Source organism: Pleurodeles waltl, chromosome 7 (assembly GCF_031143425.1).
Source record: "Pleurodeles waltl isolate 20211129_DDA chromosome 7, aPleWal1.hap1.20221129, whole genome shotgun sequence".
NCBI lineage: Eukaryota > Metazoa > Chordata > Amphibia > Caudata > Salamandridae > Pleurodeles > Pleurodeles waltl.
Window position 1 is genome coordinate 1336502626 of NC_090446.1, and position 27127 is coordinate 1336529752.

General features: G+C 46.7%; 1 protein-coding gene across 1 annotated transcript in view; it reads left to right on the forward strand.

Moving 5' to 3' along the window:
• The window catches only part of LOC138246264 (neuronal pentraxin-1-like), a 98191-nt gene extending 76510 nt beyond the window's left edge, over positions 1-21681 (forward strand). The window contains exons 3-5 of the mRNA XM_069200691.1: positions 9541-9788; positions 13728-13907; positions 20302-21681. Of these exons, the coding sequence (XP_069056792.1) occupies positions 9541-9788; positions 13728-13907; positions 20302-20511 (638 nt within the window). The 3' untranslated portion in view covers positions 20512-21681. The remainder of the gene's footprint in view (positions 1-9540; positions 9789-13727; positions 13908-20301) is intronic.
• Positions 21682-27127: the final 5446 nt, after the last annotated feature.

Below are 27127 nucleotides of genomic sequence, written 5' to 3' on the forward strand. Positions count from 1 at the left end.
GAGAGAGTTGGAAATCATGCCAGTGCTGCTACTTGCCATATACCTCCATGACCGTGACCGCCGACGAAGACGACGACGGTAAGTACCGCAACCTAACAAACAAGGGAAGAAAGGACACAGTTACACCCCCAACCACCCACCCCACCCTCCCTGCAACGCACCCCCAACCCCTCACACCCTCACAAGCCACACACACGAGAACAAGAGGCACTTACCCGACACAAGGCCAATATAACCTGCCCAAAGTACACACATGTGCACACCACACCCCCACAATGAAAGGATGAACCACGTCTCCAGAGTGTGCCAACAGCAACACTGGGCACTCAAACTTAATAATAATTGAAAATTCAATGTCCAAATAAGGCCATTGGCCAGTCCAACTGTAAAAGGCTGAAGGGCGCAAATGGCCCGAACTTGACTCCCACATGTGCTAATGGTACTCCACCATAAAGGGACATCACTGAGGTAGCCAGGCACCTCAGGGAACAGGGGCAGAGGGTTGCGGGGGTGGGGACTTATGTCTGGGAGGAGGGGCTTGGGCTTACATTTGGGAGGTGGAGGAGGTGTGGGTTTGCCCTTGGAAGGTGGTGGAGTGGGCTTGGACCGGGGGGTGGCAGATGGACCTGGGCCAGCACGTGGCTTCTTGCTCACTGGGGAAGGGGCACGGGAATGGGAAGGGTGGACTGGGGCGGACTTCGACATGGAAGGAGTGGACAGGGCAAAGAGATGGGCACGTTTAGGGACGAGACGGGGTGGGCCAGTATGTTCCAAAAGGTCAACATGGGACAGGAAATGTTTTTTAGGGGCAGTTGAGGTGGACATGGAGGAAGGTGCGGGAGTGGAGGTAAACAGAGTGCTTGTAACTGGTGTAGATGTGCTGAACGTGGATGCAGGTGCCAGTACAGCATGCTGAGGTGTGGTGGATGTGTGTTGGTTGGGTGTCTGGGAACGTTTGAGTGTTTTTGGAGGAGGGGGTGAGGGGGTGGACACAGTGGGACAAGAAAGGCTGCCAGTGTACATGGCTGTTGTCTGGGTGTCTGCAGGTCTGGTGGGTGTGCTGCATGTGTCAGTCAATGTCGTTGTGGTGAGTGCAGGTGTGGTGTCTGGGGTGCATGACTGGATGTCTGATGTTGTGGTGACTGCAAGAATGGGGCCAGCAACAGTGAATGAGGGTGCAGTGCTTGTGGGTGTGCATGTTGAGGTGACAGACAGGGAGGCGGGAGAGGTGGACACACTGGGGAAAGTGAATGTTGTCATGTGTGCTTTTGTATGTTGGCTGTGTATATGCCTGTGGTGGGAAGTGTGGTGCTTGTGTTTCTGTGTATGCTTCTTGTTTGTTGATGTGTGTGCATGGCTGTCTGAATGTGTGCTTGGGTTGGGTGAAGGGTGTGGGGTGCTGGAAGATGCGGAGGTGGTTGGATGGGGGACGGAAAGACCAAGGACACTGAATGCCATCAAAGAGGAGGCCAGAGCCTGAAAAGATCTCTGTAGGCCAGACATGGCACCGTAAATGCCCTCCAGGTATGCATTGCATTGCTGCATCTGGGATGCTAGCCCCTAGATGGCATTCACAATGGTTATCTGTCCTACAGAGATGGTCCTCAGGAGGTCAATAGCCTCCTCCGTGAGGGAAGCAGGGCTGACTAGGGCAGGAGATGAGGTGCCTGGGGCGAAGGAGACGCCCACCCTTCTGGGTGAGCTGGCTCGGACAACTGGGTGCGGAGCAACTGGGAGGGCAGTGATGGTATGGGGGGTAGCGGAAGATGACACTGAATGGGTGGGTCCACTAGGGTCCACCACCACCAGGGTGCTCCCATTGGAGGAGGTATCAGAGTCACTACCTCCAGTAGTAGTAGCCTCCCCTGTGGTCGTCCCCTCGCCCTCCAACCCACTGGTCCCCTTGGCATTGGTAGACTCTGCCTCCTTGGAACCGTGGGCCGCTGCATCCCCACTCGCCGGTGCCACTGCTCCCTCGCCAGATTATGCTGATGTACACAGACAACACAAGAGTACATGGGTGGGGAGACAAAACATGAGAGAGATCTGTAAATACCTGAATGGATGTACAAATTTGGTGCACTCACACTCCCACCCAGCTTACACACTAACACGCAGCACCTACAATTATAGTCATGCCTATGCCCCTGACTAGTGGCCACAACCCTAGCATACAACTCTTCTCCCACATGACACAAGGACCTGATGAACTGCAGACCTGCCCCTAATCATCTCAGTGTCCATGGGGCCAGATTGCTGTTAGACACGTGTCAGTGTACCTGGCACTAGACAGCATACATACTACAGCATCCTCAGACTTCCATCAAGAGGCATGATATGGTGTTGGTACTCACCCCCTTGTGGCTGCTGTACAGACTTCAAGCGCCCATCCAAATCTGGATATGCCACTGCCAGGATGCGGTGCATTAGGGGGGTCAGGGCCCGACGGGCACCCCTTCCTCATTGGGAGTACTTCCCTATCTGGGCCTCGCAGGTCTTCCTGGCCCAGCGCCGCAGGTCCTCCCACTGTGGGTGCTCCGCCAGTTGTGGACCCCCAGAGTCCGCACCTCTGTGGCAATAGCTGCCAGAGTGCCCTCTTCTGATGGGCGCTGACCTGTATGGGAAACCCAGGAAACGAAAACAGAGTTCAGAAAATGGCCATGTGATACCGCTGACTATACGTCCCCTATGAAACGGACACTTCACAAGATCATTTCACCACCTCACTCACAGTACTTGCCACACAATCTACACCTGTGCAGGCACATACCGACCACACATGCATACAGGCATTCACCACCATCACACACATCCATGCACGTCATCCGCCTACTCACCTGCTCCTCTGGTCGCCCATATAGCTTAGCATACAGGGATATGACCCCGTCTACCAGCTTCTCCAGCTCCTCCATGGTGAAGGCCGGGGCCTTTTCCCCTGTGACACGTGCCATTTGAGTAACCAAAGCCAGGACACAGCAGCACGCTCAGTGGAGTACTTCCATGCACGGGATCTGGGAGTCCAGTGAACCTGGGGTGACAACATGGCGTACTCTCGTGATAGGCCCAGGTTCTCCATTGACAACCATGTTAACCAATGAATGGTTGCACGGCGGTGAACACCGCCTTACTCCATAACAACAACCGCCAGCAGAATGAGGTCACTTCCACTGCTACATATCTGGATGGCAGGAGGCTGTTCTAGCACAACACAGATATTTCCTGGTTATGGGCCCCATGCAGGCCCCGTGGACACCAGCCCTTAGTTGCATGCCTACATGAGTGTTTGTTCCCCACAACAGTCCAGATGTATCACTTCATACATGTCCCTAGAGTTGTACATCATACATCGCTTGTGTGTAACCTACATATTGCACAGCAGTTATTCATACAGAACATGTTGTGCATATGTATGTGTGTCCCTCACATGTGTTCTCTCCCCCCCACTAGGTACAGACCCATATGGCGAGGGAGGGCCCCATCTGTGTACAGACCTCTTGTTGATTTGGAGACCATGGTGGAACTTCACATCTTTGTCAACTACAGACTCAATTGTGCTACAATCCATGAGCTATGTGCATTACTGGATCCAGTACTGAGACCGGCTAATCGGAATCAGCATGCCATCCCTACCGAAGAGCAAGTGCTATCTGTACTCCATTTCTTGGCCACAGGCTCATTTCAGGTGACAGTGGGCATGGATGCAGGGTTCTCACAGCCAATGTTTAGCCTCATCCTGCCCAAATTCCTGGATGCATTTGCAGTACACCTGCAGACATATGCAAAGTTTTCCCAAAGGTCTGAACTTCCTGCCATCAAGTCTGACTTTTCTGCCTTTGCTAACATTCCCCATGTGATTGGTGCCATCGAGGGCACCCACATAGCTATCATCCCCCAAGACTAAACGAACAGGTGTACAGAAACAGGAAGAACTTCCACTCAATGAACATACAATTGGTGTGTACTGCAGACCAGTACATATCACATGTGAATGCCATGTTTCCAGGATCAGTCCATGATTCATTTGTCCTGAGAAACAGCGGTGTACCACACATGATGGATCAACTACAAGGGGACAAAGGATGGTTCACAGGTGAGTGTGTATGACACTGGTTCTGTACATAGCGGACAGCCAGGCTGTCTGCAAGTAATGGCAGTTTGTTACAGTCCTGTTTCAACCACTTTTGCAGGTGATTCTGGCTATCCCAACATGCAATGGCTCCTGACACCTGCCAGAAATCCTAGGACAGATGCAGCGAGGAATTACAATGAGGCATGGACGTACTAGGAGGGTGATAGAGCACACTATAGGTCTCCTGAAGGCTAGATTCCGTTGCCTCCATCCCTCTGGGGGTTCTCTGTGCTATGACCCTGAGAAGATGTGTAGAATAGTGGTGGCCTGCTGCATGCTGCACAACGTGGCTGTGAGGAAAGCTATCCCCCTACTGGAGGAGGAGGGTGCTGTATATCCAGACCTGCTTCCTCTGAGAGGGGATGAGAGTGATGGTGAGGATGAAGAGGGGGAAGATGTCCACTCCAGGAACCAGCTGATCCAAATATACTTCCAGTGACTATGAGGTACTGTTCACTGATGATGTTGTCTGAAATGCATAATGTCTGTCTGACTTATTCACAATGGGGATGTGGGGTCTGTAGTCATTGACACTGTTACCTGAATATTAAGGTGGCATGTGCCATGGAGACAAACATGGTGTACATTTCTGTTTACTCCACACAATGTTGTGCGTGGGGTGCCATTCCGGCAATAAAGGTCTGATTATGGAATTGACTGGCAAATGCATTCACATTAACAATTGATTCATCATTATTACAGGGGACATACGAATTGGTGTATATGTGTTTTATTTGGTGTCCTTAAATGCATTGGTGCACTTTACAGAGATAGGGAGTGGGCTAATGGTGGATGTCCATAACAGGTACATGGGCTGAGCGAATGGTGGCAGTGGGTATAGGTCCATCTGTCCCTTGCAAGTTGTTATGTTGCTATTTGCAGGTGAGGATGGTGGCACAGTGGCACATTTGGGAGACAGTCCATGTCAGAGTTACTTCTTAGTGGGGGCCTTGGTCTTGGCAGGTGCTCCTGTGCCATATCTGGGCCTGAGGGACCGTTTGAGTGTCTGGTGCTCGGCTGCACGAGTAGGGGTGCTGGTCTGTGTGTCCTTTTCCAGTGCCACCAGTCCAGTTGCTGCTGCTGATGTTGATGGGTGGTCTGTGTCCTGGGCAGTGGTAGGGCCTTCCAGGTTTGTGGGGGTCTCAGGCTGGGTTAGGTGGTGGTAGTGCAGCACCCCTGCCATAGTGGCCATGGTGGCATTCAGTTGTTTCCATTGCTCCATGGTCTCTTGATGTTGGGCTATCTGCAACCTTTGACTCTGTTCCAGGGTGGCCAGAATCTGGCCCATCCTGTCCTGGGTATGGTGGTATGCTCCCAGGACCTCAGAGATCACCTTCTGGGCTGCAGCATCCATCCTTTCGCCTCCCCCCTGGGCCACTGATACCCTCCCACTGGGCCTAGCCCCCTGTGCCAGTGTCCCCTGCACAGGTCGGCGGTACCACTTGTGCTGGGGCCATCGTCATCCTGCCTGTTAGTAGGTGGTGACTCTGGTCTCTGTACTTGTGGTCCGCCAGTCTGTGGCCTGGAGACACTGGTGTGGGGTCGTTTGGCCAGAGCTGATGTTGGTGGCTGGGTGATAGGGATGTAAGTGGTATCCTGGGTGGGGCTGCTGGAGGGTGACAGTCCAGGACTGTGTGACCTGCCAGGGTATTCCTCACTGTCCATACATCCCTCTCCAGTCTCCTGAGTGGGGCCTCTGTCTCCATGTGGGGTGCTGGCAATCCTTGGCCTTTCCGTCAGGGTGGCATGGGTGGTGGTGCCTGTGTGGGGGCATGGGCATGTATGCCACATGCACTAAATCGAATCACGATGCACTGCTCTGCCCTACTTTGTGCAGTTTATTCCCCTGTTGGGCCATGCAGGGACCTATTGTGGGGCTGCCATTGCATTTTGCATGGGATCTGGAGGTGCATTGTGGGTGGTGTAGTGCCATTTTGATTCCTTGCAGGGTTATGTGGCTGTGCACAGGGGGAAGGATATGGGCCTGTTAGTGGGTTTGTGGGCATCCAGGGTGACTGAATGTAGTGTTTGTGGCCTGGGTGGGGTAGTGGTACTGGTGGTAGTTCGAGGGGTGGGGTGGTGCATGCATTACAGGTGCGGTGGATATGGGGTAATTGTAGATGACTTACCCGAGTCCATTCCTCCAGTGAGTCCAGTGAGGCCCACAGGGTGCAGGATGGCCAGTACCTTTTCCTCCCAGTCAGTGTAGTTGGGGTGTAGGTGGGGGTCCTCCCCTAGACTTCTGGACCGCAATGTTGTGCCTCGATGCTATCAACCTCACCTTCCCGCGCAGGTCGTTCCATCTCTTGCGGATGTCGTCCCTTGTGCGTGGATGGTTTCCTACTGCGTTAACCTTGTTAACAATCGTCTACCATAACTCCATCTTCCTGGCGATGGGTGTGTGCTTGACCTGTGCCCCGAAGATTTGTGGCTCGACCATGAGTATTTCATCCACCATGGTTCTTAGCTCCCTATCTGTGAAGCATGGGCACTTAGGGGGTGCCATAGTGTGTGTTGTGGGTGGTGTGTTGTGTGGATATTGGTGAGGGTGCTGTTGTGTGGTTGGGTGTGTGACTTGTGTGATGTTGGGGTCTGTGTATGCATGTTGTGTAGTCAGTCTCAGTTGTCCTATTGGCAATGCAAATGATTGTGGGGTGTGTATGTGAGTCTTTTATAGTATTGTGGATGTGTGTCAGTTGTGAGGGTTTCAAACTTGCCAATGTGTGCATTTCTTGCTGTTGGGTCCCACTGCTGGCCGTGGCAGTCCATACCGCCAATGGTCGTTCAGCATCCACTATCCGCAGCGGTAATTTGTGCATCTTTATTTGGAGGGCGGGGGATTTGCGTGCTTGCCGATGGCAGGGTGGGGTGTGCAGCCTTTCCGCCATCAAGGGCCCTGGCGGTGGCTGGTGGTAGCAGAATTTTTGGCGGTTTCTGTTTTTGGCATCATTATATGGCGGGTTTCTGTTCACCGCCAATAGCGGTCTTCTGTTCACCGTCGCCACGGCAGGCAACGGTGTTTACCGCCATGTTCATAATGACCCCCTTAGTTTAATAAATATCTGCAAATCAGACATGCTCTTTCCATGCATAAAGATGACTTGATGCACTTCCAGAGTACAATAAGATGGAAGCTCAGCTGTTTATGGACAAGTTGGATAAGCGGAAGGGGAGTGTCACACATTTATCGCACCATGATTACCAACACCCCTGATGTCTTCCCCCCTTTGAGGAGGAAGTGGGAAGCCTGGATTGGCCCGTAGAGTACATAGACTTGCAGTTAGCTCCTCTGCCCCCCCACGAGATATCCATGTCATCTGTTTAAGACATATTCAACTGATTTACCCACAATGCACATACATCACTCCCCTGAAGTTATGGCAAGTGGGGAAGCCTCATACTACCACTTGCTTCCACTGCGCTGACCCGGATGCAGATTTCTTCTACATAACATGGCAGTGTCTTCTAATCAGTGAGTACTGGAAATGAATAATGTCCTCCCTCTCCCAGGTCCTGAGGTTCGCACTCACACTGTCACCAAGAGACGCTTTGCTAGGGCTTCTGGATGACCTTGGCAGTACCAGAGCGGAATGAAACCTCAGTGAGATAGCTACGATAGTGGTGAAAAGAGACATCGCCCACAGATGGAAGCTGGCTAGCGCACCAGTGATGACTGAATGGAGGAAAGAGAAACCCATATATGTAGAGTGGGGCTGTCCTCACAAACATGAACGAATATGAGGGAAATGGTTGGATTATTATGGTCTGCGGGCCTGTATGAAGATGACCCTGTCTGTACTCTTAAGTAAAATGTCGGAATGAGTGTGGTTTGTTAGCAGTGACATGGTTTTATAAGCTTATATACTGTTTTGAAATCAATAAAATCGGTTATAAAAATGCACAGAAAGAAGCAATGAGAGGCTAGGAGGAAGAGGATCACCCTTACAGGAAATCACATTGCTAAGCTAAAGGGTATAGAGTCCACGGTCTTGATTTCAGCTGTGACACAGCTCCTACGGACTTCAAACAGTTTGTCCCTTAGAGGTAAAATAGTTTCTTTGACAAATCCCTCCTCACCCACAGTAAAGCGACTCGAGCAGTAGAGCTTTCCCTAGAGTGATGTATGAGTTGCATATGTGTGCTACCACTAACTACCCCTACCAAACATATTTAAATGTAAATGGTCTGCTCACATGCAGCACACTTACCTAACTCCAAAGAAAAGGTTATTGGTAAAGTATACCTTGATAAAAGGGTCCCTCACTCATCAACTCATGGTTTTCATTCACAAAGAGCTCTATTTAGGATTCACAGAAATAATGTCCAGGTACAAATGATCAGTGGAAGTTTTCTGCAATTGTGCCAACTTCCTTTGTCCACTGGGCCTTCTGCTCCAGGACTTTATATAAGCCATTGGAGAGAATCTCCACAGAGGTAAGCAGGTTTTAAAGACAAAATCTGGACCCCTTTATAACTGAGAGATGGTAAGAGGTTAGCACCACTAACGCTTTGAAGTAGATTCTTGATTCCAGAAATTCAAGACAAAGCAGGAGACAAATCTCTTCCCTGGCTTCTACCAAGCATTTAAGAATTCTTCAGTGCAGCTTTGGGGATGTTTTTCTTGTGTTCCAGTCAATTCTTTGATGGGACAGGATTAGACTAAGCAGGGAAAGTAAAATCGCAAAGCTGGTTGACAATTAGTGATGATCTCTGAGCAAATTAAAGATAGGCTCGCCCTTTCATCTTGAGTAGCAGTATAATCCAGTTCCTGTTGTAGTGGTGTGCCATGAGGTGAAAGGCTATCTCACATTCCTTTTGACTGTGGAAAGTGTCATGACAGATATTTAATTTCTTGTGAATCCTTCACCAAAACCTTGTCTAGTTACTCATACCAATGATTAAAAGAAAATCAGCATTCCGACCTCCCTTCTGCTCTACCCTCTTGTGGCATTTGGCTCTTAAAGTCTAAGGCCCCAGCTCAAAAGAAGGGTCTGATGGAAGGACTATTCACTCTTCCGAGAGGATAGCATAATAAATAGAAAATTGCGTTTTTTTTCCTGCATAAAACCAATCCTGCCCATAATGCAGGTATACTTGCAGCATGGTGCAAGGGTGGCTGCATTGGTGCTAGACAGCCTCATGTGTGCCAGCTCTAGGAGAGAGCCGAAGAGCACCATATTTTAGTAGATATGTCGCTGCTCAGCTTTCTCCCATTCACGCAGCACAACCCCTTTGCATGCTACCCTGTGCTGTGTAAACGTTTAGTAAAAATGCATGTGGATGTCCAGAGGGAAAAAAAATAGCAAAAAGATGTGCTTCCTACACCCATATTCATCGCTGGTTCTGTGACTTTCCACTCTCTATAAAAGTATCCCTCGCACACATTCTCCTACTCTATCCTTATTCCACAGGAAGCAATGTACCCAAGACTTCGGATGGCTTCCGTGTTGGATTTCCAATGAGGAGCGACTACTTGTTTGTGAAGATGAAACGCACTCTTCGACGTGAGCTCTTTGCCTTCACTGTCTCCATGTGGCTCAAGCCTAGCTCCTCGCCTGGTGTGGGCACACCCTTCTCCTATGCAGTGCCTGGCCAGGCAAATGAGGTGGTGCTCATCGAATGGGGAAACAATCCAATGGAACTGCTAATCAATGACAAGGTAAGTGGCAAGTGATTGAGGCAGACACAGGTGTTACGTTACTTCTAAAACAAGTTTGAGCCAGGAATTTCTTTTAAAAATTATTCAAATCTGATATTTAAAACTTTTAGTTCAAATATAATACCTTTGCTGTAACAGGATGACTCAGCTGGTGTGGAATCAAATGGTTGCCGTTTCAGGAATGAACGAGTGATCACATCAAACCCTTGTTGAATTTCACTCAGCAAAGAGTAATATAACACAAAGAGTGGTCAAGCGGCAAAAAACCATGTAGTGGTGTCTGGAAATGAATTTTGCTCAAAGTTCTTGAGCTTAAATCAGTAGCGTTACCCGTACCTTCTGTACAATCTTAGGGCCCCATTACAAGTCTGGTGGTCACTTGACTGCCAGACTCGCAGTTGGCTCTTGGACTGCTGCCACATGACAACCCTGGCGGTCGGGCTGCAAGGGAACCCCCAGCTGCACCAGTATCGGAGATCCTGGCAGTCTAGAGGTGGTGGTCCTAATCTGCCAGGGCAGTGCTGCCCGAGGGATTACAATCCCCTTCTCTGCCATGAAAAGGCTAGCGGAGAACAGGTGCAGGGGGCATCGGGGGCCCCTGCACTGCCCATGCACTTGGCTGCTCCACCCTGCTCACTACAGCATTGCCGCCAGCTCGATTCCGAGCCGGAGACAATGCTGTGGGCTGTTTCCTGCTAGGCCACCGGGCGGAAACTCAGGTTTCCGCCCGCTGACCTAGCGGAAAACTCTTAATGGGCAGGCAGGGAGGTAGCCTGTGTGGGGGCAACCTCGCCGTTGGAAGTTCATCAGACGGTAAAAACCAAACACATAATGACCCCCTAACTCATTACTACAGATTAATTCTCCTAAAGTTCCTCATTTCTAAACATCAGTAATAATATTGGTTTAGTTCTTGCTGGAGAGTTGTACCTTCAGTGCTTTGAAGAATGTGTAATAACTGTTAGTGGGGTGGTTGAATGTACCTCCCAGGCACCCATCTTTCAAGGTGAGCAGTGAGGGATCTATTTAACATTTATATATTTCAACATTAAATAACATTTAATTTCAGTTTATATAAAAGTATATTCTGATCATATGTCGTAAAATAACAGTTCATGCACTTCTAGAACCAAGTATCACAAGTGTCAAAGTGCAATATCTTTCATCATAAATGAAAGCACAACGATTGACAGTGCCTTTAGGATTTACAACTATTACCCATATCTATGCTTTATTATATGTGAGCTTTTATTTAGCATAACAGTTGTGACGTTTTCAATCCGAACAATTAAAAGTGAAATAATAAATGCCTAATAGAAAGGGTGTACAACCGTGGTCCTAGTTGAGATAGTCTATTACTGAAGATCTGAACATAATGTTCATACAAATAGATTATTTGTTCCAATGCTTTATTTTTATTCTTACGGATAACATCTGATACACATAAACTTCCACCACCTATTAGAACATCTTATTCTTATCATACATCTCACCAACCCAAGCCTAAATGTACAGATGTGTTACTTTGACTCAGTTTAGAGTACCTCAAGGTATCTCTGTCCTGAGGTAAACATACAAGTCTTGCTTATGGATTCATTCAACTTGAGATACGAAATATCCATTGTAGCTGCAATATTCTTTGAATTTATCCTAACAAAGGTGCTATATTGAGCTGCAAAAGCGTTTTCCATTGTAAAGGGGGGACTTGGTCTCAACCATGGGGGTTGATGTTGTTTGCCTCTGATGTCCTACTATGGCTGTGCAAACTGGGGCAAGTACAACCCCTTCAGTATTTGACTGTCAGTGACAGCCATGGAGAGCAGTCACAGCCTTCTGAGAGAAGTAGTGTGGGGGTGCTTGAGCTCAGCACTCAAAATACACACACCCATATAATAAAGGATTGTCCAACCAAGTACTTTCGAAAAGAATAGTATTTTTATTACACACTAGGACTAAATACCACACACACATATATTCAGGATTCGAGTTAGTGTCCTCTCCTCACTATCCTGCCTACCCCTGGGTTTCAGGTGGATCACCCCCTCACTTTGGTCACAATGTAGCAAGTACTAGCTGAAGTACAGTTTCACCACCAACACTCTTAATAGTGCACAGTTTCTCAATCTTTCTACCATTCATCACCCAAAAACATTTGCAAGGCTGCTGATTGCGCCGAGTCCTGACAACCTCCCTGCTTTTGGCTGGCTTCACTGGTCCCCTATTTCTGAGGCTGGGCATGCACCAGTAGTCCCATTTGGGCCTTCCTTGCAGTCATGTCTGCAGCTGCTTAGTTGGTCAAAGGCTTCTCAGGAGGAGCTGAGTCTCCACAGCCCTTGAGGTGTATGCAGCAGTCCCATCTGGTGGTGCAGGTCAGGAAGATTGCAGCCACAAGTCGGCTGGACCCTTGGCAGCAGGTAAGATAATGAGTCGACCTACCTGGTAAGTGAGGTGCCCACAGCTCAGGGCATGCAGCAGTTAGGTACTTGTTGGCACAGCTGCTCAGATCACACTGCACTGGATGACTTGGTGCTGTGGCTCAGGTCACGTCACAGTCTGTCACTTGGCACACTGGGTCATGTCACTTGACTGTTGACAACTTTGGGTACAGCAGGTAGGTCAAGCCATATCCTCACAATTCTAACTGAAAAGGCAGGAGAATCTGCAGCCGCCTGACACCAGGTCACATAACTTTTTCTCTGTAGTTCTCCACTTCTGCAGTTCCATTGCTTCTCACTCCTCTTTGGTACTCACTCCTCTTGCAGGGTTGACATGCTCCTTCACTAACAGCCTGGCTTCAGATGCTCAGGACAAGCCTTTAACTCTTTTAGCAAGGGTTAGACTTTAGGGGATACCCCCCTCACCTCTGGGTAGCTGGCTGTCAGGCATCTACTAGCTCTGGTTGCACAGCAGTCCTCTGAGTAGTATGCGAGCACTGCATTCCTTGGCCATATAGAATTTGGTAATGGAACAAGTAGGTCAGTGAGTCCCAGATCCATCAATATGAATCTGAAAGGGATGACAGGATTAAAAGCTCCTGCATCCAATAAAATTCTTTGATTTTTTTTTTTAAATGTCCTGACTCACTATACCCGCTACGTGCGTTTTTTAAATGCTAGTATTTAAAAAACTACACCAAACCAACAAAATCACGCTTTTTGAGTAAAGGTTCACTTTCATCCCGGGTTTGATGGAAATCCATTCAGTGGCTGATACCATAAACGTGAGCACAGTTTTCCAAGGGAGATAACATGGTAAAACACTTCTTTTTCCACCAACCCCTTACCTTAACGTTTTTCCCCGATCAGATCATAATGAAACTTGAGATACTGAAGCTTAGCTGTCTAAGCTGGTTATTTGCCTTTTTTCCAAAAAGCTATAGGTAAATCTAAAAAATTGCTTTTCAATGGAAAGTGAGTCTGAACCATAACTACACAGTGGCGACCACCACTGTATAACATTTATGCATATAATTTGATAGTGTAAAAGGATATAACTAGCAAGTTTGTCTTGTTCATCAAGGTTTAGTTGACACCAAATGAAAAAAGTCAGAAATAACATTCATTGTATAGCATGCTGTTCTTAAATTGATATTCTTCTTTTGTTATAGTTGTTTGTTTATTAATTATTAGTAGTAGTACCATTATTATTGTTTTTATTATTATTATTATCACCATCATCGTTATTGTTATTACTATTATTATTACTATTATTGTTGTTGTTGCTATTATTATTGGGCTCCTATAAGAACACTTAGCAGCGGTGATTGTTTATGTGCAATGACTGCACACTCATTACTTTCCTACTGCAAGATTCCATCCCCATGCTCTCCAGTGAAACACCAGGACGCACATTAGCATCCAGCTAAGACTGTTTTGCCACAATGGGAAAACTGTAACGCTGACCCCTGGCCTACACAATTATTTTCTTTGACTCCCACAGGCTGCCACCCTTCCATTCACCTTCAGCGATTCCAAGTGGCATCACATCTGCATCACTTGGTCTACCCGAGACGGAATCTGGGAGGCCTACCAAGACGGCGTGAGGAAAGGCAGCGGGGAGAATCTGGCGCCTTGGCATCCCATTAAACCTGGAGGGGTTTTCATCCTGGGCCAAGAGCAGGTAAGAACTGAACATTTAAGAATGGGGTGAAAAAACACCCCTTATAAAATATTCAGTGGCAGATACTGCAAAGCACTCTCTCCTCAGACGTCATATCAACACCTTTAAAATGTGGAGACACTCAGCCTGCTTTGATGCATGCACGCATATATATGTATTTATGTTTTTTATTTAGTTATGCCTGTTTTTAAGTTCTCCGTGTATGTTGTAATGATAGAGCATCCTATCTAGGGTAAAATGCTATAATGTTTTTCTTATGTGTCTCAGAATGCCATGCCAGAATGCTACAATCTCATCAGCTTTTGATTGGTTAGTACCCATAATATCTACTAAAGCATTACGGAGGAGGTAGCAGTCACCGACCATCCCTGGCTGATACAGAAGGGAGCGTCAACCATGCAGCCTACTCTTCTTACACACAAATCTGATGCACTTTCTGGTCCATATTCACAAAGCATTGCTAGCAGAAGTCCAAAATCTATCTGGGGCTTCTACTCTGTTTTCGGAAGAAGTCTCTGTCTGAACTGGGGGTCTACAATATTTGTACTTCCCGGAAAGCATGGGTGCGGATATTTTACTATTTGAATATCTACCTGTGTAAATCAGGCAGAAATAAGAATTCTCCACACTGAAAAACTATTCCCCTTTTTTATAAGCAATTTCTCCTATGGCGCTGTGGAATATGGGAGTGTTCTCTTGAGTTACCATCTGAAGCAGACATTTAACAAAATGTAGGTCTAGTTAAAGAGTAGGAAACAAAATGCCAAAAAGCATGAGAATACCCTCTTAGGTCATGATTTACAGGGGAGGAGGTCTCCAAAAAGGGTAAGGAAGCATATCCAAGAACCCCAATTACTTACTTAATTGAGGTCCCGGACTAATAAGTTAATATTATCATATGTAGTAGTTGTTGTTATGGCTGCTAATATTATTATAATATATGGGACTCTGTAATCAGGGCCGGCTTTGGCGCTGGTGGCGCCCTGTTCAACAGTCTTTTTTAGCATCCCCCACCTCCACCCTATGACCAACTTTTTGGATTCCTCACTACCACCCAGAAAATGTGCTCCTCATCTCTCCATGCCCCCCTTCCACACACATTAATTCATTCATTCCTTCAAGGCTGGATTTACTAATCCACTCAGCTATCCACAGACAATATACTTCTGTTCTTTGCAGAAGGCATATTAACCCTCTATGCTACTTTATTGAGAGTCAAAGCTGACGCTAGACAAAACTTCCATCTCTCTCCTTAGCATCTTGTATCTTGACATTTTAATTGTTTCCTGAAGGCTGGACGCACAAGGAACTTTTTAGTAGGCGCTTTTAAATCTCAAATTTCGTAAGTCATTGCTAAACACAGCGCCCCACTGAGGTCTGCGCCCCCCAGTCCACGTCAGCACCCGGTGCGGCTGCACCACTCTCACAGCCCTAAAGCCAGCCCTGTATAGATTGCAGATGCTCATTTCTGTATAATCAGCGACTTGTGATGCAGCAAGTCATCAATTATAAAGAAAATGCGTCAGAACTCGAATATTATAAGGTTATTACAGTCAAGTCCTGAGTCACAATGCCTGCTGCGAGAGCCAGGAGCTGAGGTGAAGGGCAGGGCAGGTCACGGAGTATAATTAAAGCAGCTGTTTAAAGCAACAAACAGACAACCTTGATTTACTTTCTTCTGCTCTGTTTTAATAGCTTACAATGACAAGCATAGAGAATAGGTTTATTTTTTGCACTCCTTCAATAGAAAAAAGCTAGAATATTTCTGCGTGTTTCTAGAAGTTCAAAGCCACTGCAGCTTTTTTTTAAACTGACTGATATTGAACTGTTTCTAATATCTGCTCGCAACGAATATCTAACAGGTTTTTTCACATGTTTAATGTTACACTAGAAGTTTTATTTTTATTCTTCATATTTGCAAACATGCTCAGTCTTTCATATGCAAGAGCTACGCACCGAGGTTTAAAGTGGTTTGTGGGAAAGGTGATGGTGTGACCATGTATTATATAGTATAAAGTACCCCCGGTATACATGATAAAGTTACATAACCTTAAAAAGGAACAGGGCTGTAGGGCTAGTTTCTCTACAAGGTGGAACATGGAGGAAATCTTCAGTGACTTGTAATATCCTTATAATATATGGCAGGGGATACTTTAGCCCTTATATTACACTCTTACACAATTGAAGACCTGGACAAATATATGAGAACTAGATTTTTGTGTTTGATAAACGTATAAATAAAACCTTGCTGTAAAGTGTTTTTAATTGAAATCAACAATTACCAACAAAAGAGTTAACGTAGCATCTCAGCCAACTGGCAATATTCAGTTTGACAAGATATATATAAAATCTAAGCACCATAATATATTGCACCCGTCAACATGAACAGTTTGATGTGTTGGTCTCAGGACTTTAAGTATCCATGCTTAGCTATTTACCAGTACAAATCTTGCATAGTACCAAATTACTAACCTGATACCACAACACATCATCAATATTTACAATATAAATTGAAAGATCAGCAAAACACATCCAAACAGCTATTTCAGAATTTCCCCGGATCCCTAGAAAATATGCAACAGGGTTTCAATAAATACAAGTCACATGGGTGGTTTTCTTGTTCAAGCTTACTTTATTAAGGCAAGAGCCCCGTGGTGCCAGGTGGGACTCAGCTGCCCAGAGTAGAACACCACAAGTTGACATACATACATTTTCCAAGCCTTGGTCATTCTGGCTTCGCTTAAAGCTACAACACATACTCTTTCCTCACTACAATAAGGAGGAAATAAGCACACATACACAAATGGGGATAAGTGTATAAAAGCGAAGCAGAAATAAAGAAACAGATAATTATAGAACCCGCACCAAGGATGCAAATAATTCACCAAACTACAATGCAAACCAACCTCTAAACTCCTTGTGTGATGTCATGGTACAATCGTTCAACCATACAGGAGGCCTCTGTAGCCTACTATGATCACAACCCACATTCTAGCCAAATGGAGAATCATGTGTAACAATATCTACAAAATCTCTATCATCACCTGCTGGCACTCTACCACTACCACCGATCCCAGCAGGCTATGTGTGTCCTCTAGAAATTCCATCAACTTTACCTCTTAATGCACAATCAATCATTATATTTAAAACACTACGTGTATCTTTCTCATCAGAATCCATGACATGGACTTCTTCTATCAAACAATGCTACACATCACAAATTCCACCTGTGCAAATTCTGTTCTCCTAGTTCAATTAAAAGGTTTCTTCACCCCTGGTCACTCTCTGCCTTCCCCAAGCAACATGTCATCAATTTCAATCCAGAATTTCTGCCTCTCAAACGTGTGAATCAGTACGCCCCTGTTTGTTAATTTCCAGTTTCACTGTAAGCCCAAACAAAGTCCCCAATTACTTGATCAATCCTCAAACCACTCATCATGACCATCTCAAATTCTCCTTTAATCGTTCAATTTGGTCTCTTTACCCACCCATTTGACTGCAGGTTGTAGAGAGAGGTCCTGATATGCTTGATTTACAAATTATCCATGGACCCTTTTATCTAGGTTGAGACAAGTTGCTTACCATTGTCCATAACAATCTACGGTGGTACACCCTCTTTAGCAAAAACATCACTCAATACTTCTATTGTGTCTAAAGATGTTACTGAATTTATAAACACCACTTCCAGCCACTTTTAGTGGACATCCATGACAGCTGCATAATGGTGAGACTCAGACAAACCAGCGAAAGACACAATAAAGTCTAAACAAATCTTGACAGTGCACCTGGGTCGTTACATGCTGGGAATGCTCCCACCCCCAACTTTCAGCTTCTTCTTCATCGTTTTTTGATTTGGTGCACTCAACAGCCCTGTTCTTGAACTGTGCTTCTGAACCCGGCCACCAAAAGATTTCTTTGAGACATTTTCTGCCCAAATGGCTCATATGTGCCAGAATAATTAACCTTTCCCTCATAACTTTGGGAAATACAAAACTATCAGCTGACATCGACACCTAGATGTCACAAACCGTAAGTTCATCCATTTTAATGGCGTAACATGTCATTGTACACAGCTCCCAATCCTCTCTTCTTTCTGAAGCAAATCTACTACAGGCTCCAACACATCATCTTTGTTCATGCAAGCAACCCATTCATTCTCTAGCAATTGCATCATGCAATCCCGTAGTAAAATCTGAAAACCAATTTCTCAGTCTCAGAGTCCACCACCACTTTTCCTTGAATCCAATAACTGAGAAAGACAGTCCAACAAACAATTATGCCACCTATGTATTCAATTTGATGCAGCCTTACTGAAAGTAACACTAACCTGGAAGAACCTTTGCATGTGCCATCTTGCTTCAAAAACCTATGTGCTTGTGATGGATGTGCAGAATAATCTTGACCCTTATATAAATGAAGTATTCTGTGCCACAAGCTGCACAAATGACTACATTTCAATAACAGAGCAGTTCCTATCAGGGGCAGATAGAGCATAAGAGGTAAAGGCAGCAGTCTTCTCCTTGCCACCATGCAGCTGCGAGAGTATAGCCCCAATTTCCAATGTACTGGCATTCACAATAATCACAGTTTGTTTATTAACATCGAAAGGGGTCAGGATATTTGCCTGAGCTATGCCTTGCTACAAAGACTGACAGCCTTCTGTAGAGCCTCCTGCCACGCAGTGTTGACACTATTCTCAGCATGAGCCTCAAATGACATTTTAGTTTAACTCCAGAAGAAGAAATAGACTACTGTAGGTACTCTAATGTCCAGCTCAAGGAATCTGCACATTTGTTTGCGCAGTGTTATGCGTGCTATAGACAACCTGTCCAGTGCATAGAGTAGAATGCCACAGTCAGACATACATAAACAGGCAAAGCATTGTATACTATGACTTAGCTTTAAGCTACAACAGACTGCTAAGATCCTACCTCCATACTTAAGACAATTGAAGGCTTGTTGGGTGATGAGGTGGGAAACAGTGAAGTGCAAATCTGGTCTACAACCTGCAATAATTTTATAAAACAGGCTTCCAATTTTCTTAGTACAGGTTAAAAAAGTGCAGCACCACTCTGCTTTACAATGTACAACTGAATTGAGACATCACAATGCATGCTGCCAGCAACCAGTTTGAAACTGAGGACTTTAAGACAAATTACAAATCCTCTTTAAACAATGATAAGTTATGCAGCTTTGTAGAAGAGCACACTACCTTCTTGGAGGCTACCCGTGTGATGAGTAGTTTTTAGCCTAGCCAAAACTAGAAAGTAGTGGAACTTCTTAAAAAGCCAGGAATTCGGCTTCCTGAGAAATTGAGTAAGTGAGGAGGAGTCTCTTATGTGTAGTAGGAGGTCGTTCCACACTTTCGGAGCAATGTATGAGGAGGCTCGACTGTCAGATCTGTTTTTCCTATGGATAACTAGCCTTCAGTGTAGTTCAGAAATATGTTTCTTTTAAAAATTTACTGTGAAATATGTTAGTGGCTGCAATGATTCGGATCATAGATAAATGGCTCCATAGTTCATTTGAGGCATACAGGCCTATTGGTAAAAGCAAGTTTCCAAAATCAGTATGCTTGTGTGAACTGAAATACTAAAGGGCTGATTTAGACAAGGGTATAGTATGTCCACTGTAGTATAACTAGACATATGTCAAAACAAAGCAAATGTCCTGTTTGCCCATCTTCCTTCCCACATCCTTTGGAACACAACAAAGAATGTATTCCCAATGGAAGAACAGTCGTCGCCTCCACATTCAGGAATACACATTTGTTAAACTTGAAGCCAATGAAATTGGTATCAGTCATACTGTCCAATTTAGGATGGCCTGTTAGATGTAATTTCCACATGTGCCTCCTCTGTGCTGGACACCCATTTAAACCACAAGTACTCCTATTGAGAAAAAATTGAAAATAGAGAAAATTCCCAGCTCACCAAGGACTTGAGCATTATACATGTTGATCCTGAGAGTGGCTCCCTGCAAAGAGGTTCATTGCCGGTGCCCATTTCTATGACAGAAGTTGATGTATGTTGCCACAGCATGTTTGATGTACACCACAACAATCTTTTTGACACAAAGTGGCTCCCACCAATAAGCCCACAGCTTCTTTGGGGGAAATAAAACCCACTGCACTAATTGGTATCTCTACATTTGTCCAAATTCTGATGCCTCACGCGTTTTTAGGATAAAGTTTACTTTGCTTAATCAGGTTGAGTTTTTCAATTACTGTACAAATACATTGCCATCCAAAGAGCCTTTGAAAATAGAGTAATGCAACTATAACGTCATGCACAATAAACTGAACTGTATGTCCTGCAGCTCGCTGCCATTTCTGCTTGGCTGTGTTTCTTGCCAGTTGATACTCCTCGTTCTAACTTTGTCTGCTTTTCACCAGGATACTCTTGGAGGAAGATTTGATGCCACTCAAGCCTTTGTTGGCGAAATGTCAGACTTCAACATGTGGAGTCACACCCTGACGCCGAGCAAGATATTTGAGTTGGCTACCTGTGCCAGCCACGCCGCCGGAGATATCATTGAATGGACTGAGCCTTCAATGGAGCTGCACGGAGGAGCTACAAAACTTCCTTTCAACTCTTGCCATTGACATGAGGACTCTGTCCACTGGCTGACGACTACCAGTGAGGATCCGGATGCAGAGATTGTTCCTCCCAATTTTCTCATGGCAGATTCAGCTGCCTCCATGGAAGCAGCAATTCCCACTCTTTCCTTTCTTATGCTTTGCCTGTCTCTTCCCCTCATTAATAGGTAACATGAAGTATATGGCGCTGTTTCTCGCATCTCTTCAAAAGCTTCTTTGTCAGCTCAGTTGCTCCATTCTACAACATCAGCTTTTGCAATATGTAAAAACTATAGTTCATGTCCATCTTGGGACTCTATTGAATATATAGCTATATATAGCTAGCCAGCCATCAAGGGGTTTTGGTGACATCACTAACCAAGAAGCCAAGAGGTCAGACAACGAGTTGTTTGAAAACACCACCAGAACCCCAAGATAGAAATACAGTACAATGAACAATATTAAAAGTAACATGTTTAGTTTTTTGTCAGTTAGCTTGAAAAAATGTGTTTTTTTTAGCATTTGTTTTTCTTGAAAACCGTAAGCAAAATACTGGCCATTACTGTTTCGTCGACTGTAGCAAAAGGAAGGCATAAATACTCAATTATATAGTTAGGAATGCACACTTTAGAAAAAAAAACTGTTTGCTTGCACTGACCGGAATTAGAATGGTCAGGTTTTGTTTATCTTTCACGAACAGAATGTGGATTGAACAACGGACAGTGGTAAAGCTCTACAGAATGACTCAGGACTGTCGCTAACTAGAATTCAGTAATATGCTTAAAGGCTAATTCCTGCAAGGAATGAAAGTGGGATGAATCTAGGCCTCATATAGGATTAAATCTGTATTTAACAGGAATTATGTAATAGTCATGAAATACCTGCATGGCATTATCTTTGTGAAATATGGGTTTGTGCCACTCCACATTGTGCACAAAAAACATTCAAATAAGTAATATATACACATATATGTATATATATGGAAAATATTATTGAATATCATATATTAATGTTATAATATATATAATATTTTGTATAGTTATTGCACAAGGAGTCGTAATTTCAAACCCATATTATAGTGGAATTGCATCGTTCTTTTAAATAATGGAAATGTTTGAACACACAATCCAATTTAATTATTACTCTTTAATCATATTTATCTCATGAAATGAAAACAGTAATAAAAATGTATCTGCAGCAAGTGTTTAAATGTTTGTTTTCAATAAACATTTATCAGTTACAAAAGCATTTTTCATACGCACCGACCTAAATAACCAAGTGATATAAAACATACATAGAGAGTAACATATGTAATACTTCAACAAAGTTATCTTGAGGTTCTAGGGACATGATAATAAACTACAAGACTGAAAGCAGAGTGGCTTTGACAACTAGCAGATTCACAAGATGCCTTGTTGACCCGTTATATACATTACTTACCCTGGCGGATATATTTTTCTAAGACTCATATAAATATTTGTGTTTGAGACCAGTTCTAACCATGAGGAAAACACTTGGTTATCATCAAAATCAATACAAGTCCAAAACGTTCTGAAAGCGTAGCTTTACCTTTTGTTTTACATCACTACAATTTCTCACAGAAAGTGACTGCAAGAGGTTACATCTGTTTTCTTTAAAACATAAACAAACAGAGAATTATTGTGACTTGTTACCCAACACTTACTGATGTTGTCAAATTGTCAAGCTCAAAGACATCACCATCAGGCTGAATTGCAGGTTTAGCGTATCATCCAGAAAACCAAATCTCAACCAAAAGCTGCCAATGGACAGAGGTCTGAATTGTTACAGAATTCTTTTGCAGAAGTTGCAGTTATTGTGGGGGCTGTGTGGGGATGCTGAAAATTTGCCAAGAGCACTCTTCCAGTAAACACTCTTCCAGTAACCTCAAGAAATCCATTGCAATCTCTCCCATCACCAGAGTCCTAATGGGACCTGAAAGAGCAGTCTATGAGAAGATCATGCGATTTTGTAAACTGGAGTGAACAGTCAAAGCCATGAGTACTCAATAGGTAGCAGACAAGGACTTTCCTAATACTGCTTCCATCCCACAATCTTTTGGTGCATACTGGTTGACAAGGACTCTTCTGCAAGTCACATCTGATTGGACATCTCAAAGTTCCAATGTAGCAATGGGACTGTCTTCTTGATGTAATGTATGGTCAAGGGAGTACTGGAACATGAAGAAGTAGAAATTAACAGCATGGGGATTGGAGTTTTACTTTCTGCTTTACTTTTTTAGGGTTAGGGTTCTGGGTTCATTATACATCAGATTCGAAAGTGAACCCTGTTCAAACAAGTATGTGACTCTTCTACCATCCGGTTTGCACAGAACACACATAGACAAACCGAGAATCATTGTGTCTTGTTTCCCAACACTTAACTAATGTTGTCACATGGTCAAGCTCAAAGACATCACCATGAGCATGAAGTACAGGATCAGTGTATCCTCTAGAAAGGTAAATTTCAACTGTGATGCAGCCAATGGCCAAGTCTGAATCTTTACAGCATTCGTTTGTAGAAGTGTGCATTCCGGAAACCCCAGAATCATTAAAACTGCTGTGTCTGGATGCTAAGGGTAGCAAGGGTAGGTCGCTCCCCCTGCCGCTGCAGCTCCTCCAAGTTCCCGAGTTCCTGTGTTCCTGAGACCCACCTAACTGTAAGTACCCCCCTCCTCCCAGCCCCTCGCCCTGCCCCGCGCCACTCACCTTCTCTTCTGCTCCTGCTTCTTTTCCTCCTCTCTGTCTCTCCCTCCTCGCTCCCCCTCTGCAATCTTCTTCTGTGTTCTTCTGTTCTTCTGTTCTTCCCTTCTGTTCTTCTGTGTTCTTCCGGTCTTCTGTGTTCTTCTTCTCTGTTCTTCTCTGTGCTTCTGTGTTCTTCTTCTCGGCTCTTCTGTGTTCTTCTGTGTTCTTCTGTGTTCTTCTGTGTTCTTCTGTGTTCTTCTCTGTTCTTCTGTGTTCTTCTCTGTTCTTCTCTGTTCTTCTCTGTTCTTCTCTGTTCTTCTGCTCTTCCGATCTTCTGTGCTTCTGTCTTCTGCTCTTCTGTCTTCTGTTCTTCTGTCTTCTGTTCTCCTGTCTTCTGTTCTCCTGTCTTCGGCTCTTCTACCTCCTCCGTCTTCTTCCCCCGAGCCTGCCCTCCTGCTCCTTCCTCATCCCCCTCCCTCACTCGCCTCCCCCTCTCTCACCCCTAGCTAACCCGTTCGCTATCTACCTCCCTCACTCCTCCTATCTTCCTATCTCTCTAGCTCCCTATCTCACTATCTAACTCCCCCACTCTCCACCTCCTCCTACCTACCTATCTGTCTATCTATCTATTTCCCTATCTATCGACTTCTCTATCTATTTTCTCTATCTATTTCTCTATCTCTCCCCCCCTCCCGCCACCCCCTCTACTACCTATCTCCCTATCCTCTCACTCTACCTCTCTCCCTCACCCACCTCTACAACCCCCCCTCCCCTATCTTCACAACCCTACTCCTATCTCTCTCCCTAATCTCCAAACCTCCTAACACTCACCCTCCTCCACCCTAAACCCCCTCCCCCAGCTCCTCTCACTCTACCTGTCCCCCCCCCTCCCTCGCGCTTTCCCGCCGCGACCTCCTGCACGCCCCCGCCCCCCAGCTCCCATTCGCCCCCAGCTGACCCCTCCCCCCCCCTCCTACCTCTTATGGCGGCCGCTGCGCGACAGTGGTAGCGACCCTTGACCCAAGGGTAGGTCGCTCCCCCTGCCGCTGCAGCTCCTCCAAGTTCCCGAGTTCCTGTGTTCCTGAGACCCACCTAACTGTAAGTACCCCCCTCCTCCCAGCCCCTCGCCCTGCCCCGCGCCACTCACCTTCTCTTCTGCTCCTGCTTCTTTTCCTCCTCTCTGTCTCTCCCTCCTCGCTCCCCCTCTGCAATCTTCTTCTGTGTTCTTCTGTTCTTCTGTTCTTCCCTTCTGTTCTTCTGTGTTCTTCCGGTCTTCTGTGTTCTTCTTCTCTGTTCTTCTCTGTGCTTCTGTGTTCTTCTTCTCGGCTCTTCTGTGTTCTTCTGTGTTCTTCTGTGTTCTTCTGTGTTCTTCTCTGTTCTTCTGTGTTCTTCTCTGTTCTTCTCTGTTCTTCTCTGTTCTTCTCTGTTCTTCTGCTCTTCCGATCTTCTGTGCTTCTGTCTTCTGCTCTTCTGTCTTCTGTTCTTCTGTCTTCTGTTCTCCTGTCTTCTGTTCTCCTGTCTTCGGCTCTTCTACCTCCTCCGTCTTCTTCCCCCGAGCCTGCCCTCCTGCTCCTTCCTCATCCCCCTCCCTCACTCGCCTCCCCCTCTCTCACCCCTAGCTAACCCGTTCGCTATCTACCTCCCTCACTCCTCCTATCTTCCTATCTCTCTAGCTCCCTATCTCACTATCTAACTCCCCCACTCTCCACCTCCTCCTACCTACCTATCTGTCTATCTATCTATTTCCCTATCTATCGACTTCTCTATCTATTTTCTCTATCTATTTCTCTATCTCTCCCCCCCTCCCGCCACCCCCTCTACTACCTATCTCCCTATCCTCTCACTCTACCTCTCTCCCTCACCCACCTCTACAACCCCCCCTCCCCTATCTTCACAACCCTACTCCTATCTCTCTCCCTAATCTCCAAACCTCCTAACACTCACCCTCCTCCACCCTAAACCCCCTCCCCCAGCTCCTCTCACTCTACCTGTCCCCCCCCCTCCCTCGCGCTTTCCCGCCGCGACCTCCTGCACGCCCCCGCCCCCCAGCTCCCATTCGCCCCCAGCTGACCCCTCCCCCCCCCCTCCTACCTCTTATGGCGGCCGCTGCGCGACTGCGCAGCGGGCGCGCGCAGCGGGCACGCCGCTGGCGTGCCGGAGGCGCGCCAGAGGCAAGCCCGTCTGCGCCCGTCCGCGCCTGGCCCGCGCCCAGCGCCACGACCCCTGGTCCCCAGCTCCCCCAAGCCCCGCTGATCCGCTACGACCCCACCACCCTCCACGCCCTCAACCCAGGGCGCTCCAAAACCTGCTTCCTAGCTCACCCCAAACGCACCCATGGACCCTTCGCCTGCAACTCCTGCAAACGCATCTTCCACCACGCAACTACCACGACCACAAGCCCACGCGCCATCAACCACCTCAAGTGCATCCTGGTCAACGCTCGTTCCGTCCACAAGCACGCCGTTGAACTTTGGGACCTCCTGGACTCCACAGCCCCGGACGTCGCCTTCATCACGGAGACATGGATGAACGCCTCCTCTGCTCCAGACATCGCTACCGCCATCCCCGAAGGCTACAAGATCTCCAGAAAAGACCGCACCAACCAAGTAGGAGGAGGTGTCGCCATCATCTTCAAAGACTCCATCAGCGTCACCACCTCCACCGAAGACCCCCCCCTCGCCGCTGAACACCTGCATTTTCAGATTCGCACCGACCCAAGGACCACCCTCAGAGGATCCCTCGTCTACCGTCCTCCCGGACCTCGCGCCTCTTTCAGCGACGCCATCGCCGACTTCATCTCCCCGCACGCCCTCGCCTCACCGGACTACATCCTCCTAGGCGACCTCAACTTCCATCTGGAACAAAACAACGACCCCAACACCACCACCCTGCTCGACAACCTCGCCAACCTCGGCCTCAAACAACTGGTGAACACCGCCACCCACATCGCCGGACACACGCTCGACCCTATCTTCTCCGCCAGCAAACACGTCTTCTTCAGCCACACCTCTGCCCTGCACTGGACCGACCACAGCTGCGTCCACTTCACATTCCGACGCGAGACCTCCCACCTCCGCACTCAACCCATCCCTCGTCGACAGTGGAACAAGATCCCTGAAGAGCAACTCTTCTCCGCTCTCGCCGCCAACCAACCCACCCTCACCACCGACCCCAACGACGCAGCTCTCAACCTCACAAACTGGATCTCCAACTGCGCTGACAACCTTGCTCCCCTCAAACGCACGCATCGACAGACCAACACCAAAAAACCTCTCTGGTTCTCTGACACCCTCAAAGAATCAAAGAAAACTTGTCGTGCCCTTGAGAAGGCCTGGCGCAAGGACCACACCGCTGACAACATGACCGCCCTCAAGAACGCTACACGCGAACACCACCACCTGATCCGCACTGCCAAAAGGAACTTTTTCACCGACAGACTAGACAAAAACAGCCACAACAGCAGAGAACTCTTCAGCATCGTCAAAGAGTTCTCCAACCCCAGCGCCAGCGCCAACGCCGTCACGCCCTCACAGGATTTGTGCGAATCCCTCGCCACTTTCTTCCATCGCAAGATCAGCGACCTCCACGACAGCTTCGGACACCAGACCCAACCATACACCACTGAACCCGCTTCCCCGGACATCACCCTCAACAACTGGACCCACATCAACACGGAAGAAACCAAATCCATCATGAACTCTATCCACTCCGGCACCCCTTCGGACCCCTGCCCGCACTTCATCTTTAACAAAGCCGACGACATCATCGCCCCGCACCTCCAGACCGTCATCAACTCTTCTTTTTCTTCTGCTACCTTCCCCGAATGCTGGAAGCACGCTGAAGTCAACGCCCTACTAAAGAAACCTACGGCTGACCCAAGCGACCTGAAAAACTTCCGCCCCATCTCTCTTCTACCTTTCCCAGCCAAGGTAATAGAAAAG